The 19,179-nt window shown below is 31.0% G+C and overlaps 1 protein-coding gene and 2 long non-coding RNA genes across 7 annotated transcripts in view; 2 read left to right on the forward strand and 1 right to left on the reverse strand.

Moving 5' to 3' along the window:
- LOC119631522 overlaps nt 1-15,697 on the forward strand; it is a 31,250-nt gene extending 15,553 nt beyond the window's left edge. For all 5 annotated transcript variants that reach the window (XR_005246668.1, XR_005246665.1, XR_005246666.1 and 2 more), the window contains one exon: nt 15,482-15,697. This is a non-coding gene — a long non-coding RNA (uncharacterized LOC119631522). The remainder of the gene's footprint in view (nt 1-15,481) is intronic.
- Nucleotides 11,696-19,179, reverse strand: part of LOC119631521 — a 26,339-nt gene continuing 18,855 nt past the window's right edge. The window contains exon 3 of the mRNA XM_038023822.1: nt 11,696-11,753. Coding sequence (XP_037879750.1) covers nt 11,739-11,753 — 15 coding nt within the window. The 3' untranslated portion in view covers nt 11,696-11,738. The remainder of the gene's footprint in view (nt 11,754-19,179) is intronic.
- LOC119631523 overlaps nt 15,987-19,179 on the forward strand; it is a 16,790-nt gene continuing 13,597 nt past the window's right edge. Inside the window, exon 1 of the long non-coding RNA XR_005246669.1 lies at nt 15,987-16,157. This is a non-coding gene — a long non-coding RNA (uncharacterized LOC119631523). The remainder of the gene's footprint in view (nt 16,158-19,179) is intronic.

Genomic DNA, 19,179 nt, shown 5'->3' on the forward strand with positions numbered 1-19,179 from the left:
TTTTTTTTTTTTTTGCACTTTTTTTGGAAATTGAAATTCTCTGAGTCACCCAATTTGGCGAGCAAATATCTTATCATCTCTCTAGTCATTGTACAGCTTATGCTTGCGAGAGATGTCGAAGATTATTTTTAACCGATAAACAATAGCTTACCCACTATTAAGTGTTTTTTGTTGTTGTTGTTGTAATTTTTCCTTTTTCTCTTTTATTATTTATTGTTATAATTGTTGAGGGTAAATGAATTGTTGAATGACGTTTCCGATAATTAGTTGGGGTTTTTCCCTTTTTTTTTTCTTTTTTTTTTTTTTTTGTTTTTCTTGCTATTTTTTTAACCGTAACTGTCACAGAGAATGCAATGACACCCAAATGCCTAATAATAGGGTAAAAAAAAAAAAATATATATATATATATATAATAAATAAAATAAGAGAGATTTGTTTGAAAAAGATTTTTAAGATTTTGAGAGACATAAGTAAAGCATTTCTCTCTTTATCTGCTGGTTAAGCAGTTTTTGAACTCTTATTCTCGTTGCTGGTTTGTTCTCTGTTTTGTTTGAGGACTCGTATCTACCGTATCTAGCTTCATACCTAAATGTATATTTAGTTCATTGAATTTTACTGCGCCTTATTGTTGTATGTACACTGTATATACGAGGCAATTGCCTGATGCCGTAACGATTGTTGTTGATTTTAATGTATTTTGTGCCTGCTGTGCTGGTTAAATTGCTGCTGCTGCTCTTGTTGATGTTGCTTGTGTCGTTGACTGGCTGGTTTCAAACGTCGTTCGGTTCGGTTTGGGATGCACATAACACAAAACACAACAACCAAAACACACACAATACACAATACGCAATCTTGTATGTAAGCAAACAAGGCAGGCACAAGCAAGCAAACAGGCCATACCATGCCTACCATGCCGTGCAACGCTGAGTGGCGTTGAGAGTTAGTATAGTGAGTGCAATGACTACCATGATGATAATATGATGATGATGATGGTTATCGAAGGTCTTTCACCCGAACTCGGTCATTGGCGTACATTTGCTTGCGAATCCAGAGCTTTTCAAAGTGTTCATGTCGCAATTTCTTAAGAAAGTTCAATTGCCTCAACAATCACATTCACTGTCGGTTTCTGATGCATTCGGGCCATAAATATATATATATATATATATATATATATATATGTATATATATATGCGTGTGTATGTATATATATATATATATATATATATATATATATATGCATGTATGCGCATGTATATGTGTGTGTTTATAACAACAACACACACAGGCACACAAACTTGTCCATAGTAATACAACAGATATACATACACATACACTTGTACACTTATTTGCTTCGCTTTTTTTTCAGTGTTTTTATTGTTTTATTTATTATACTTTTTGGTACACATCAAATATAAACATTATTTGTTAATGCAAACACATGCATACCTATGTACACACTAAATTAAATTACTTCACGCGTTATTATCAGTTTTAAAGTTTTCGGAAATTTTTTTCTTTTTGCGTTTTTTTTTTTTTGTTTTTTCTTTAAATTTAAAAATTTTCAAACGAAATTTAATTACAAAAATTTTCGATTATGAAAAGATTTGCAAGCGACAATCGATAGAACAACGCAAATTATTATTAGTGCGGACGTATTATAATTTATTAATTAGTGTGATGGAAATTTTGAACGCATCCATTTATGTATATGACATACATATAGTATATGTATAATCAGAAAATATGCCAAATTCGTTATAACGTTTGTCGCATCCAACGTCGCATGTATAAAAAATGTATTAAACTACATCTGTCTGTCTGTTGTATATAGATTGCATATATTGTATAACGAAACAAAAATGAGTCTCACATAGAGTAAATTTCAATCATTTACAGACACATTAATATTTGTGATTAAAATAATGCTATAAACACCCTTGGGCTCAATATTTTTTAGATCACTAAATAGATATGCCAAAGACACGGTCTGTACACTTTTGCCAGACGTAATTACTGCAACACCGGGGTTCCCGAGGTTCACATTAAAAATGCGTACGAATTACTCTCCGCGGCTTTCATGACGACAAAAATAACAACTGCAAATACAGATATATCTCTATATCTATGTATATTACTCTATATTATGCCGTTAGCTGGGATGACTGAAATGAAAACGAAATTTGATTTGGAGACCACGTCGGACCATCACTTTTCATTATCGGAAAAGTCAACTAAAAAAAAGAAGTTTTTGATCTAACTAATAATAATGGGTATCTAATATTTGCACTAACTTGTCGGCCGACTTTCTAACTTGTTTTCATTTTCAATTTTTTTAAATAACTTTTTCTTATTCATTTATTTTTTCGTGCATCTTTATTTTGATTTTTTATTTATTTATTTTTATTTATTTTTATTTTTTTTATTTGTTTATTATTGTTATGCAAGTAACAGACAATAAAAATTCACTCAAAACGGTCGTTGACCTGTTGTCACTTTTAAACAAGTGTGTATATGTATAAGTGTGTACGTGTGTTTCTATATAGGATAAATGCAGGCATACAAACACACTTTGAATGTTATACAAACAACGCTCGTATATGAATTCATGGATGTTCTGGACTTTTTAAGAGAAATGCAAAATAAAAGTGTGCAAAAAAAAAAAAAAAAAAAAGAAAAAAAAAAAACACAAAGTGCAATGAATTGTGGGAATAAGCGGCAGTTACTGGTGCTCTACACAAACATAAAACTTTTTTTTTTTTTTTTTTTTTTTTGTTTACAAGTAAGTGTTTATGAGACGATTAAGGCAAAAGCAGACTAACCCAGTAAAAGTAGCTTAGAGATGTTAACCATTTTTTAATATATAAAATGAATCTAAAGACATTCTAATGAATTTCTTGTCTTGTTCAGACAACCGTCTATCATAAGCGAATTTCAATAGTGAAAATATTTAGCATTTGAATGACATAAAATTAAAAATCTTAATGCAACGGAATTGACCGGATTTATTCCAGCTCTGAATACTTACTGAATAATACTATATTATTTAAATGATCTTTTTTGCCAATCATTTCTATATCAAATTTAATATAACATATATATGTATTAATCATTGCATCGATTGCATTGCTTTAATCATCATCATCATTGATCAAATTATGGAAAAATTGATGGTTTGCATTTAAGACGATTTAAACATTTCTGGAAAATATTTAGGCAAAATGTTAGTTTATGATAGAGATACACTTAGGGCATGTATGTGCTAATGAAATTGTGAAACCTTTTTTAACTTGAGGTTTGTAAATAAATCACAGTTATTTTTCAAATCTTATCTATGAAATTTAGATAAAAATATATCTGGCAAATTTTCACTTTACACTTTTGCTATTTAGTAATTTAAATAATAAATGCCTAGAGATGGCCAGGCATTGATTGCCACGTCGTCTAGCAGTCTCACAAGAATGATCAACAATGCCTATGCTTATCGTATGTAAAGCAATTGTTCTTCATTTTTTTTTTTCACAATTCCAGTACAAAAAAAAATTAAAAAAAAATTAGTGTATGGCAAGGCATCCGATGATGGATACAAAAATGGATAGTTATGCACATCCAATAATTATATCATAGTGAATTCAGCTTATAAGCAATACTCTTAATATCCTTGCAATGATTTTCTCTTTTACTATTAGCAAAACGAAAAATTACGAAGCATTTCAAATGTTTTCATGTGGACGAGAATTTTTAATTAATTTAATCATTTTATCGGAACGTGAAATCTTCGTTATTGGATTAAAATTTTGATGAAATTTCCATAGATGGCAAAATTTGCCCTTGTTAATGTATCTTAATATGTATTGCAATAAACTAAAGAATAAACTGTAAAGTGACTTCGAAGGAACCGATTACTTGGATTACTTCTAAGAAAGTAGTAATAGACGATAACTTTTTACGCCAACTATTCATCATAAAATGGAAGATAATTTTAATTTTTGAACTATTATGCATTTATTTATGCCGAAATTTAACTTTGCAGTCTTAATTTCATCCTAATGCAAAACTCAGTTCGCCTTTACCTGACTCTTTCAATATCCACTACAGGGCTTGCTTCGTTTATCTTACATTCGATTGCAAATAGTGTAGTGTAAAGATGCATTTGTTTGATATACGTTTACCTCATATATTTTATTCATTAAAATTGTTATACCTTCCATAGGATATACGGCTTCAAGAAATTGAAGTTTTTTTTTTTTTTTTGTGAAATTTCGTCGTTCGACGTGAGGATTACTGAGACAATAACTTCAACATTTAAAATTAAATCTATGAAATATTGACGTCTAGCTTACGATATTTTCTCACTTTTTCTCTTCTCCTATCGAATCGATATTCGTAATCTTTAATTTTGCTGACAATAATAAAAAAAAAAAGTTTTTTGAACTAACGTGCGAATGTGGTGAACACTTGGCGAGTGTAAAAATATGAAATAAAATGTATTTATAAAATCGTCTTTTATATTCATACATGCGGCAAAGGATCAAAGGAGAAATATTACTTGCTGATAGTCTTACCATAGATCGACAGCATGGCCATGTGATATTTTGATGTGAAAAAACTATTGGAAAGTCTTCTGGCAAGGTGGACGCAATATGGAAATCGTTTACATAAGTCTCCTCTCACAAATTATCAGAAATCATTCACATCACATTGGAAATGCGATAATATTTTTATACGGATTTTTTTTTTTTTTTTTTTGTGGTTTATACCAATCTATTATTATTATTAATTTAGCCAGCGAATAAATTCGAAGACTAAAAGTTTTAAAGCACTAGCATCTAAGGCTTTCGGCTTTATTAAAAACTCTACCGTACTTGAAATTTGAACCGACAATCACTGAGTTGCTAGTCGAGAATTTTGCCTACTCAGCCACCCAGGCGGATATTATACCAATCTAAGAGGAGACAAAGATGTCTATCTTCTTTCCTATTGCGATTTGAAAGAGCCATGTAAATAAACTGAGAAAAAAGAGTCCCGATGTCCCGAGGCCTTGATTTGATAAACAGCGATATTTTTGTTTCTTACAGTACTTATGGGGTAAGAGAATATTAATTTTAGACGAATAACAAACAACACTGAAAAGTGCTTGAGATAGTTGTTGAGATAGTCCTATGGCACTAATCAATTCATAGTTATATTCTGTCTGTGCCTCTGTTCACCAGTCTGTCTGTCTATCTACGTGGTTTGGTGCTCACATGACAAGCCACAAATTTTCGAGATATTACGATGAATTATAACACACAGGCATTTTTTGACCGAGAGACGAAACCTATTTTAAAATATATTAGATCAGATTGCATCCTACATTAAGTACTGCTTTGAGTAATCGTTATAAGGAAAATGATATAATTTTTAAAAACGGCATTTAATATGTCGAACCAATGTTGAAAATTTGAATTGAATTCGATCATTTTTCTGAATCTCTTCTCATATAAACGTTCCTAAAAAAAAAAAAAAAATGTAAAATGGCGATAAGATGTAGTTTCTAGTGATTTGTAATAATAATCAATCTGCTAAATTTAAATCACATTAGTAGTCGCGTCTTCCTCTCTCTCTCTCTCTCTCTCTCTCTCTAGCAGACTATGCGGCAGCATTTGTATGCTAATGAGATATAATATTTGATATTTTATGATGAGAACAGATGAAGAAGATTTTATTGCGTCATATGGTGTAGGGTACTTTGTGACCGATCTTACCCATTTATACCGCTTTTATTCGCTTTTCATAGATTTATGTATTGAAGAGTATATTCCAAAATGAATGAAAAATTTTTATTTAATAGAAAGAGAGAAAATCACCTAATTGTTATCAAGAAATTCGATTTCAGCATAATTTTTCAAAAGTTTCGATGTGAACTATTACTTAAGTAATTAAAAAAAATATTCTCTGCCAATGAAATATATTAATAGAAAATGTCAAAAAACAAAAAAAAAAAAAACGCTTTATATATAGGAAATAGAACTTCTATTAATTTCGTACGGTATTCAGTTGTCGACCTTGACCTACTCATCATTTAACCTTAAAATGATTGTAATAATAAATGATTTCTACCCGAAATTTCGAGAAAGAAAAGATTTTCTTAACTATTTTTCTTTTCTTTCCATAATTGAAGTACATAAGGAACCACGTGTACACGTTTACAGACAAATATGCGAATATCAAGTTCGCCACAATGTTTGCTAAGTAAAATCAAAATATTGATCAAAATAATTTTTAATTATTATTTCACTGTGACTTCAAAAAGTTTTGAAGCCACAGAATTGACGGTCAGGCAGCTATACAACATAAAAGATACTGAAGGCCGTGTTGTAGTGTTTTAGTTTTTTATTTACTTTTTTCGACTTTTCAAGATTTATTAATAACGAGAGTTGGAAGGTGCGGAGAAGAGTATATACTGATGTTTAAACTTAATTTTGTGAAGCAATAATTAGAGATGTATAAGCTAATCGCTTATAAGCTGAGCGCTTTATATTAATTTTTCTGACTTTTTCTGATGAATGTAAAGAACACACAAGATAGACGGGGCCGGAGGACCAAATTGATTTTCGTTAATTCACTCTCATTTATAACAACATAAACATTTTGAAGTCTTCGAGATGATATATTGTGTATAAGAAGGCTCGGAGACCGAGAACTCCAACATCCCTCAATTCCGGATATATATATATATATATATATATATATATATATAGAGAGAGAGAAAAGGAAAAATGAATTTTTATTGATTTGATTTCTCTCATTAGTCCGAATGTGATGACTTTTGTGTAAATTTACGAAATTAATAACGCATCGTAAGCACAGAACACAAGAAAAGCAAAAGCATTTAGAAGAGTGAAATGAAAATTGCGAATAAAAAAAAGCTCTTTTTTTTTTTTTTTTTTTATTTAACACAAGTACAGGTATAAGTATTTGTTTCGCTTTTGTTTTGCTTTGTTTTTGAATCTGTGTATATTTTTTGTTGTTGTTACTCATGCCGTTGCTGTGCTGCTACTAGTTTTCGTTGATCTTGACGAATTTTTTTTTTTTCTTTTTGTGGCTCGTGCATGCGCTCTAACAGTCGTTTGTTATTGCTATTATTATTGTATTTTGTTTTTTTTTTTTTTTTTTTTCGTTGTTGTTATCGTTGTATTCTGTTTATTTCGATCTTATTCATTCGCCTTTCAATGAGTCAATCCTTGAAATTTAACTTCCTGCTACGCATATGAGTTGTGTCGGAATAGAGAATAGCACAACAACAACAACAACAACAACAACACCAATATATAATATAAATAATATAAATGCCGCACACATTCGGATGTTCGTACTTATATATCTACATACGTAGAAACTAAAGTGTATATATATATATATATATATATATATATATAAAATAACAGCAACAGCAATGGCAATAGCAATAGCAATAACAGCAACAATAACAATATCAGCAACGACTTAGGCGACTACTAACTTATTATTGTTGTTAAATATTTTTTGAAGGTTGTGCCAACACATATAACTATATATTTATCTATTGCTTTTTATTTCTTTGTATTTATATGAAACGACTAAGCAACAACAAGAACAACACAAAACAACAATAACAATAACAACAGTAAAAAGAGTTTTACAGTTTTTTATTCTTAATAGGTTTTTTTTTTGTTTTTCTTAACCGTTTTCAATTTATATATAAATTTCCGTAAATAAGGAATATTTAATTAAATTTTTCAAAAATAATTTTTTTTTTCTCTGAATTTCTGAAAAAAAAACTACAAATATATCTAAAATTCGCATAAGGCATAAATTTGGATATCATTAATTCATTGCATTTTGAGAGTTAAGAATATTTTATAAGCCTTGCAATGAAATTCTTTATTAATGTTAGTTTATGAAAAGGTCAGCATTTTTTTTTTTTTTTTTTTTTTTTTTTTTTTTTTTTTGTTAAATAACGTGCAAAACGGAAGTAAAAACCAGGTCTAAACAATATATTAAAATATATTATATCTAAATAATATATTAAAATATATTATACGGTTAGATAAATGATTCAAAACTAAAATTGATCGATGAATATATATCGATATGTATAAGCGTAAATTTGCTTAATATACTTTGTTTTTAGTTTTATTTATTTAATTTATTTTAATATCATTTTCATGTAATGAAAGCAAAATTTTTAATATATATATTTCAATTAATATAATAAATTAATTAAAATTTTTTTTTGTCAAATATCGCCTGTTGTAGAGTGCCCGGCAGTTTATTTTTAAAGTCAACATTGAAAGATGAGGCAATACAAGATTTATCGGTCCATTGATAACACTTAGAACAACGCATTCGAAATTCTGTATGTTATATCGATTATCGAACAGTATAAAATTCTGGATTGATTTTGTCTTACCTCTCCCCATCATGTCCTTAGCCAGCAAACAAGCCTACTACAGATAAAGAATGATTAATTCATACCCTATGAGAGTTATTATCAACTCATAGTTGTGGCCTTCTGGCGGGGGTCAGTGTAAAAACCATTCCAAAAAACCCATTGACATGACAACAATTAAAGAAAGTATTTTTTAAACTCTATGTACGTGTTTTACTTGTCTTATTATTATTATTATTATTTTAATTTTTTTTTAACATCATGAAGAAGAAAAGAAGTGAGAAAATTTTTGATTAAATTTGACTTTAAAATATTTTATAAAAAAATTATATTAAGGTACGAGTACGAATGCGAGTGTAACTGATACCCTTCTATTTTAATATGAAGACCAGAAAACCGTAACCCCGGCCCGATTAAAATTATGTATAGGTTATGTTAAGTTTTTATTGTATTTGAGTACCGTCAAATGCTTTTATTAAAGTTTCATAGCAAAGTTCCTATGAAATATTGTTTTCAGTAGAGTTAGGCTAGCATGGAGTGAATCTCTCGAATTGACATGGAACAATTACTGCTATATTTCAGATTTTATTTCTTCCATTTGCAATATGCAATGTACAAAATATAAAATTTTAATAATAACGAAAAGTGTTGCTATTGTGAAGCGAGCAACAACATCCTTCGTATTAAATCATTTATTTTACTAAATATTTCAAAGTATTGCATAAATAAAATCACTTTAATTGATTAAAAAAATAAAATGTATACCATATATTCGGACAAAATATAATTAAAATATATATGTAGACCATTTGTAAGAGATTTGTTTTCTTAAATGAAAAGTAAATTTAAATTCCTTCGGATAAAGTTGAATATATTTTGTCGCCCTAGTTGTAGTTCGGCGATGAAGATTTCAAAGATTCTGAAGGGTGTCTCAAAATTTACCCATTAGTTTCGGATTAATAAGTTGGGTTATATATTCGAAAATGAGGCTGATCAAGCAATGATTGTCAATGGTGCTCGATTCGCCAAAACGGGATGGCGTTGAAATGAACGGCGACCTCTGGTTTTAATCATACGGTTCCCCAACGTCCCGTGAAACAGTTCATTTACTTCATGAGACAATCCCCCTGATGTCGTACTCTCTTGTTTCAGGGTGATCAGAATTTCGATAAGAGTAAAGACTGTAGAGGCGATTTTCCCCATATGCTACTCAGCACATATTTCTGGTAAAGCTTAAATTTTTCATATCAATCATTAAACGGTTTTTTTTTGTTGTTGCTTATATTTTGTTAAATGGAGAATAAAGTTAAAAAATAAGAAAGAAGTAAGTGATCTTCTCTAAAATTCTCTAGCTTACGATAATTATTTTTTGTATTACCTAAAAAAACCTACGTGAAATAAGAAATAAATATTTTCTCTTAATAATGCATTAATTTTTGTTATAAAACTTTTTATTTATTTATTTATTCATTTTTTATTTTTCTTCTACAATTCGGCCAATTTTGGAATAAGGAACTTGAAAATTCCATCTCACGTATGGAAACGATAACAAACGTTTGGTTGCACTGATTACGAGCGCATGTGCCTGTGTTTGTGCCTTTGTCTGTGTCGATAATTGCGTGCCTGTGCATTTGCGATTGTCCAAGTGCGATCTTGAGTGTAAACGCAAAACGCACAAACAATGCATAAGTTTTTTTAGTCAATGAAAAGAAAATTTGTTGTTTTTTTTTTTTTTTTTTTTTCATTTTGTATATTAAGCGAATGTTTGTAGTTTGTAGTGTGAATTTTGTCTTATTTCACTTTTTTTTTGTGTTTGTGTTAATTTGTTGCTTTTGCTAATGTTTTTTTTTTTTTCTTTTTTTTGTTATTTTTTTTTATTTTGCTATTAGTGTATTTTTCTAATACGCTACTAATATTAATGTAGAAGAAAATAAAATAAAAAAAAAAAAAGCTTTACACAGCCATGGCAGTGTGAGAAGGTCATCGTGCATAGTTGTTGCATATATCACTCACTCTCTCAGCTGTATGCAGATATACACACGCACTCAATACTTTTACAATCATAAATAAGTACTGCACACTTAGCGAACTATAAATTTGCACATTCATATATATATATATATATATATATATGGATGTGGATAGACTTATTGATTGCATATTGTATTATGCTATTGAATAATAAAAAAATAAATATTGAAAAACTATACAATAATTAGAGCCGAAAAAGCTTAAAAAAAGAAGAGAGATAGGATAGGTAAGAGGCAAGAAGCAACGCACAAGGGATAGAGGTAGAGACGACAAAGGCAGATATAGATACAAAGGAAGACGCACATTATAAATTAAAGTAATAAAAAGTTCGACGAAGGGAAAGAGAAAAATAGAATGTAGGATCGTTTTATACTCAAACAGGCAAAGAGTGCGTATTAATACTCATTTACAACTACTTAAGCAATTTAATAATAACAACAATATGGTAATGGTAATGAAAAAAAAAAAAAAAAAAACTATAACGTAACTTATGACAATATACGCTTACTATTGTAGTATGAAAGTGTGATTTTTCTAGTTTTTCCATTAAAAAGCTTTCATGACACTACACTAATCTTTATTTCACACATAGGTTTGTATAAAGTATTTGATGCGAAAGCTTTCCTTAAAAGTATAAATCATTTCTGGTTGTTGTTGTTATTTCTTCTATTATTTTTTTTTTGTTTTGAATGTTGTCGTTGTCGTTGCCGTTGTCGTTGTCGTTGTCATTTCCAATTGTGTGCACATTTCGTTTAATTTTTTTTTTCCTTTTCTTTACCGTTTTGAAGAGTAAAGACGAAAACTCTTTCAAGTCCACAATTTTCAAAATACGAAAATAAAGGAAAATATGCTTTATTTTCTTTCATTAAGCATAAGTTAATTTTATTTTTGAGAAAAAAGGCTTTCATCTTTTTCTAAACTTTACGTTTATGTCCTTCAATGAATTTCAATTTTTTACTTTATTCATAACGAAGCGTAAAAGTCACTCTTACAGAGTACATCTGTACAGTGAAGTCTCTTTGGCAGATTGGATACGATTTTTAGTTGACTTAGTCTTGTATAGTATGATTCCTTGGTTGGTGGAGTTACAGTCCAATTCCACAAAACGATAAAAGAGAATGAGTTAGACAGAACATATGATCTGCAAAAAGTATCAATATTAACTTTTGCGAGAAATATCTACGAGAATCAATTATACTTAGCTGATTGTATTTCAAAGTTCACGTACTTCTTGTTGGATAATAATAGAGAATATCATGTTCCTGTTCCTGTTCCTGATTGATAGTGAAATGCATTCTTAGGTTAAATTATACTAAGCAGAAGAAAGTATTTTTAGAGCGTAAAGTAAATGAGAAAACAAAAAAGGCCAAAAAATGTTAAAAAGAATCATAAGTGAATTGAGTTATGAAAAAATGTTAAGTTGTAACAGTTCTCAGTAATTAGAATAAGCAGGTATAGGCAACTTATGAAGAATTGTTTATCAACTAAAACGCATCCTTGCTAACTTTAATCTTACCTAACCTTGCCTATTGCCCTAGACACTCCCCCTTCTTTCGCTCACATATTTCTATATAAATTTAATTTCTTCACTAAGTAAAAATTCAAATTATCTGAGAGAAAATATTTTTAATAACAATAGGGAATCAAGCAAAATATTGACAACGTTTTGTTGGATGGGTGATGTATTCGTTTTGTCAAAACGTTTGCAACGCCCAGAAAGAAACATCAGACACCCCACAAAGTATATATATATTCTTGATCAGCATCGAAATCCTAAATCGATTTAAGCATGTCAGTCCGTCCGTTTGTCTATGTAATGTCTGTTTTAAACATTCTCCTGCCCGTAAAAGTGAAGCTATCGACATCAAATTTGGCACAAACAGTGGAAGTTCTTGCACGCCGCTTAGTATTGAAAATGGGCCAAATTGGTCGATGAACACTTTTGCAGAAACCATGTAAATTGAGGAAACCTCTGTTTTTCAAAAGTAATAAAAAATTGTTTTTAGATAAATTTACAAAAGTAGTTGACGTTACATGGTATGGGCGATGTTGTAGTACCTGTACAAAAATGAGAAAAATTGATCCCGCCCCGATAAAAATTTAATTACTTTTTTAATATCTTTGTAACGCGCAGAAGCGAGCTTTAAATATCCCATAAAGTGTTTAAATTCTTGCCCAGTTTAGAAATTTTGACAGCATCTAAACATGTCCGTCTGTCCACCTGTCTGTTTGCGCAAGTATTTGTGGTAAACATTCTCCCGTTATCGAAAATGAAGACATCACCTAAAAATTTCCAAAGAAAGAATTTAAAAGTGATTTGATCTTTTCCAAGGACACGCTTGCAATGCTGCCTACAGGCCTGTGCGGTAAAAACTTTTCTTTTGAAAATAGAAAAAATCAACCGCACCCACTCCATTTTATACAGCAATGAAAATTTTGTTCTTTCAGCTTTTTTTTTGTCTTTTGCAAATGATTTCCACAGATCCTTACACATTATGTCTCAAGCTTATTAGGTCTGTAAATTAGCAGCATAACTGCATCGAATTCATTCCGTTCAGTAATCTATTACTCAAAATGGTTAAAGCGGTTGTTTTTATTAAGTATACTCTCAAAAATATATCCAATCATTATTTGTGCTTAAAAAAAAATTAATTAAACAAATCTCCGAAAATGTTACGAAAGATCTACAGCGAATCTTACACCGGACTTATACATGACTTATACAGATTTATCCATCCAGACTTCGGAGATTTGAATCAAATTTTATTTTCAGTATATTGCTTGGGCCAAGGCATTATTTGTGAAACGCAAGATTATTCGAACGTCTTGCACGGAACATCTTACAGAACTGAATCCTTTTGAAAGAATTTTCAATGATTGGTCTCCACAGAGCGGCCAAGAGCTCGGCCTTAACTTGAGGAATGTTTATTGTCGAGGCGTCAACGCTTTGAGCATTTTTCACATAAAGTCAATCCTTTGTGTAACTACACCTAACAAAAGTCAAGCGGTAAAAATTAGCACGATATCGAGGGCTAACCACCACATCACCAAAATGTGAAAATACACGTGCGGAAATTTTCTCGCGCAACAATACCAAAACGGGGCGTGTCGGCGGCTTGGCGCACCTTCCTTTTAAAACCATACACTTTCAACATTCATATCTTTAAATTCCCGCCAAAAAAATTGCCAATCTTTCGGTGAGTAGTGATCAGAATTGACGGTTTGTGTTACACTATCGACAATGTACTGGTCTTCAAATCACATGCCACACCGTAAATTGGCTTTTTGGGAATGTAACGGTTTCTTGACGGTTACTTGTGGGTTTTCATTTGCTTGTTGACATACCCAAGTCAAGTGAAATATGAACCTCATCACTGAAAAAAATACGAAAATGCGTAAAATCGTCATCGAAATGCTGTTATCCGAGTATCCCGTTAGCCTATCTTCTATGGTCATGGACATGGTCAGCCCGCTCCAGTTCTTGTGTTGGATGAATTTTGTGAGAATGGAGATGTAAATCGAAATGTACTGGACCATGTACGCCATGTATATATAATGGATAAATTTCGATTTTTTTCGTCACTTTCACTAACAGCACCAATATTTTCAGTCCAGTCTCCAGTTAGCAAGATTGTTACAGTTTCCTCAAATGTTTTTTTCAATTTGGTCTCTAGTACGATTAGATGGACGATTATGTCGATCATAATCAAACTCGTAATGCAAGAACTCTATCTACTACGGAATTAATACCAAGTGTGCTAAGTGTTTAATACTTTAACATATTAAGGGTTTGTTAAACACAAAAAAACACATATGACAAAACACCAAACGTTACACTAAACGCCATGCCATGCCATGCCATGCCATGCCATACTATAAATGACAATTCTGTTTTGCATATTTACTCGATTTACTAGGGGGTTGTCAAAACAGGACGACCTATATAAGAATGGAAGATCCTTCAAAATGATTTGAGAAGTTAAGGTATATTCAGTTCCTACAAACGATAAAGTCAAGAAGCTGATAATCGAAAGTTGCAATAAAAACAACAAAGCTAACAAAGCTGATCTAAGAAATAGACATATCTCCTAACTTTGCTCTCATAATATTTAGCCTAACATTTCTAGCATCATTATAATGCAAATACAATCATGGAAGAATTGATTATTGATAGATTGTAAACAAAAACTTCAATTAATGTAATCGAACAAACACCTGACACTTGACATTATCGTGTTAGTTCTCTTCTCTTGTCTGGCAGTTAAGTTTATTGTTTCGAAGAATTTAGGGTTAAGTTAGCCAATGAAAAATATATGGAAGACAGAGTTACGTTAGTTTTACGTAAACTATGTTAACAACTTCATTAAAAAAGATTATGTTAATGCATTTTCGTCCTAAGGTTAATTAATCGTGAGACTTTTCATCTACTTCTAAGAATATATTCGCATTTACATCGGCAAGATATAATTTCTGGATAGTCTTGATACGAATTTTTCATACTCAATGCCATAATAATATAAAGATTTGGTAAAATTTTTAACGTGAAAATGTTTTTTTCCCATGTTCTCTGTGCATTGAATCATTCATACTAGCCTTACTCGGGAGTATTTATCCGAAGATTTATTAATCCTAAAAGGTGTAGTGGGGGCAGTCATTTTCCAAACTTTTTCATTTTTCCACTGCTTAGACGCGTCTTTGCGATTTTGTAGTTCTTAACGCGAAGATTGTCTTTATGGTTTAGATGGATGGACCTCATATTAAGATGCAATGATAAATAAGTAAATATGGTTTTCTTTATCGCCCTGCTTAGGTTTACAATCGAAATAAAATAAGTTTTGGCTATTTTAGGTTAAGTCATTTCGTTGCTTTAATTTTTCTTTCGTAATGCTTGTTTTTCCAACCAAGTCCAACCAAGCACATATATAATCAATAATTAATAGATAATATATATTTGCGTATCTTTGCGTATGGGCACTGAATACTGAATAAATATCAAAATATTTAATAATGAATTTTCCATTTATTTGTTACTCTTTGCAGGTCTGATGGCTATTTTGGATGTATGATCCTTATAATTTATATAAATGCGTCCCCAAAGACAACGTGTGGGATTTGTTGATGTCAAGGCAAAGACACCGTTCATTAAACGTATACGTTGTAAAATAAAATCAAATCGTTTTCATGTACCGGTAAAATGATGCATCACAACAATGTTCGCGTGCTTTAAACGCGAGTTAATGCAGTTAAAAAATTTTTCTAAAATCGATAATAAGAAAGAAGAACAAAAGCGGCAAAATCAAGAACAACAACAACAACAACAACAAAAACAACAACAAAAACAAAAACAAAAACAATTTCATTATAAATGTAGCAAAATTAGAAAAAATAACAAAATGACAGAAAATGAAAATGATTTTATAATAATATCAATAATAAATAGAAAAACTATATATATTATAATCTGAACATATCTATCGAAAAGTAAAAGCAAAGAAAGCAAAAAACTAAATGGATAAATAATTAAAAAAAAAATAAAATAAAAAAGTTAAAGAAATAAATAAGAAGAGAGGTTTGAGTTTTCCAATTTTAATAATTCTCTCAACAAGATCAACAACAAAACAACTGCCTTTTGAAACAACGGTTTTTAACGAGTGACAATATTGCTGCCGCATGCATGCATGCACTTTATGTACATTTGAATAAATGCAACAAAAAGGTAAGCTCATATATATATATATATATATATATATATATATATATATTAATTTATATGTGAACGAATCGTTATTATACATGTTATGACTATTATTTGTTTATAGATAGATAGATGTATGTATATATATGTATGTATGTACATATGTAAATAAATTTATTTAAATTATTATTTTGATTTTATTGCGATTCGTGAAAGATTCAGTCCGCGATCAAACAAAGAAATATTTATGTTCTTTCATATCATGAGCAATTAATTAACAGATTTTCTCAATGGTCTCGATATACTGACGTGCGTGCATTCCTAGGCATATTCAGAAGACTTATAAGAATTCAGACGGGAAGATATTGACAAACTTATCACAATTACTTGATACAAGTTAAGCTATTTTGGTAGTATTTGGGAACGTTGAGATTGTAGGGATAACACTGCAAGGAAAATAGAGAGAAAATTATTACGAGAGAAGTTGAATTGTTTTTTTTTTTTTTTTTTTTTTGTAAGGAGAAAAAATGGTTAAGAAAAATTTTCATCTTATTCATGGCAGAGATTGATAATCCCCTCACCTGAATGTTAACACATTTTTCATTCAATATTTTTTACTTTGGCTCTGTAGGAAAATTTAACAAAGAATAACAATGGTTTGAGAGACAAGGTTTTATGGCATCCAATACCAATATCAGTCTTCGCATGAATAGTCGAGTATTCGCGGCTTCAAATTTCAAGTGCGGGAGATTTTAACTTTAACCCCTCGCAGCTATAGTGTGTGCTTAGTCGGTAAAGGCACAACACTTACCTTATTAGACGCAAAACCATCTTTCTATCTTTTTCTCTCTCCTCACTTCCTTTCTACTTGTCACCGAACTGGGGATAGAAACAAAAGATAGAGAAAATATCAGATCGGAGCAAATCGTCATTTTACGTTACTTTCGCCAAAAATATGAGTAAATAAAATTCTTGCCTCTGCATAGTAAGATCTACTATTCAGAAGCATTACTTGGAGGAGTATTAAATAATTCGATTCGCGGATGTAATTGTGCGGCTCATCAATCTTCGTCTCGTTCGTCTTACGTATGGCGGCATGCCATCAAAGCTTTTCTGACCCTTTGAGCTTAAAAAAAAAACATGGATTAACGACCGCCAAGGCTGTTACAATCTGATATTCATTCGAATGAATAATATATAAATCAAGCCAATAAACCAAGATGGAATGGATGGATGAATTGTGCACAAAACAATTAATTTTTATGGGCATGTCTTTATGCTTGCCTGCTGATGAAACACACGCTTAGAGTGACTTTGCATTTATGATCACCATCTCCTTTGATAATATTGCGCACAATATACTCAAGTTGTGGCACTATCGACATATGATGTATACCTGTTTCTGTACTAAAAGGGATCATTTCCACTTAAAACTTACTTCCAATTGAATGACGTACGTGCTAATGTGCATTAAAACAAATGAAATGTGAATTTGTTCTTCCAGAAGCTTCACGAAAATATAGAAAAATTGTCAGTGTTCTATCAAGGTTGTCTTAAGTTTTTATCTATTGTGCGCGCCTATGCGGGCACATCGCAATCATTAGGTTCCGTTGAGTTGCCAATCTATCAGGGAATGTTTACGACGAGTGCCAAGCTTTTTGTTTTTATCTTTGCGACTGTGATCATTTTTGGTGGAAATGTAATTGGCTAACGCGAACAATAGATTAGAAATGAAAGAAGAACTGATCGTAAATATTCAAATAAAAATCTCTTACATGCCTTATAGGAATCAAAAGAACTTGCTCGGTAGTTCTTGTGTTAATTGTCCCACGCGCACGCCCACGCCCACGCCCACGCTCACAGATTATAAGCAATCTTTTCAGTATTAGAAGCGGAAGAAATTTTTAAGCAACAGCTGACAAAGACGTCCGAAGTAAGCCTTTACTGAGTTACGTTTAATTATCACGAGTACATACAGTCTTGCGCATGTTCTTCAACATTTTCTTCACTTGTTTTGCACTTTTTTATCGCGTTGTTTACTGTGGCGATCATTACAATCTCTCAGTTGACATTCGCGAAAGAAACGTAATGCCAGTACTGAACTTGATTTTTAGTGAGAAATGCCATTAACGTCATTTAATGCAAATCAAAAAAATTGTAAACGTAACGAGCGGTAGTATGAAAATACTTTGTAAGGTATTTATCAACAATTACTAGGACTGACACATGGAGCTCACGTCCCCTAATCGAAAATTCATATCTTTTTTTGGGCAAAGAAGGAGTCCTTGAAGATTTTGCTTATACTTCGTTTATTTGCAACGAGTCACAATCTTCGTATTCTGATTAAAGATTACTTTCTCATGGGAGACATGCGTTGAAACTTATCATTATATTAAAAACTGTTACGAAAGCATTGCTCTGTTAAAACAGAGAATTTATCGGTTGTTGTTGACTGATCTTAAACGAGGTCGTACGCATACCGATAATGCTGAACAAAGTGAATGCTTGCAAGAGTAGATATCAAAAGAAATCTTAAAAATTATTACTCGATGATGGAAGAGGGAATTAACTGACATCCTAAAGATGTTTGCGTGAGAGCCTTATTTTCAAAACGGATACTGTGTTCTGCACGCGGAGAAATGAAAATATCGCGACGACGGGTCACCGTATTGATGGCTATAATAGCACTATTGCGTGAATTAAAGTTCGAGTCGCTGCATCAATGAACTTCCGATCTGGTCTGCAGCGTTTATTATCTGTTCACAGATTTGAAAAGGATGTTCCACGGAAGAAAGGCTTGAAGCAAATGATGAGATCATCGCACAAGCTCAAACTATTTTAGTTTCAAAAGTATTTTGAGTGTTTCGACACTGATATATATATATATATTAAAATATAATGAAGTCTCTCCCGGATTAAAAAGAAAGTGATGCCAAGTTTTTAATATTCGCCGTGATTTGGATAAAATGTTGTGAGTTATTTTTTAAATATATTTGTTTTTTTTTTTTTTTTTTTTTTTTTTTTTTTTTTTTTTTTTTTTTTT

This window comes from Glossina fuscipes, unplaced genomic scaffold (assembly GCF_014805625.2).
Source record: "Glossina fuscipes isolate IAEA_lab_2018 unplaced genomic scaffold, Yale_Gfus_2 1, whole genome shotgun sequence".
Taxonomy (NCBI): domain Eukaryota; kingdom Metazoa; phylum Arthropoda; class Insecta; order Diptera; family Glossinidae; genus Glossina; species Glossina fuscipes.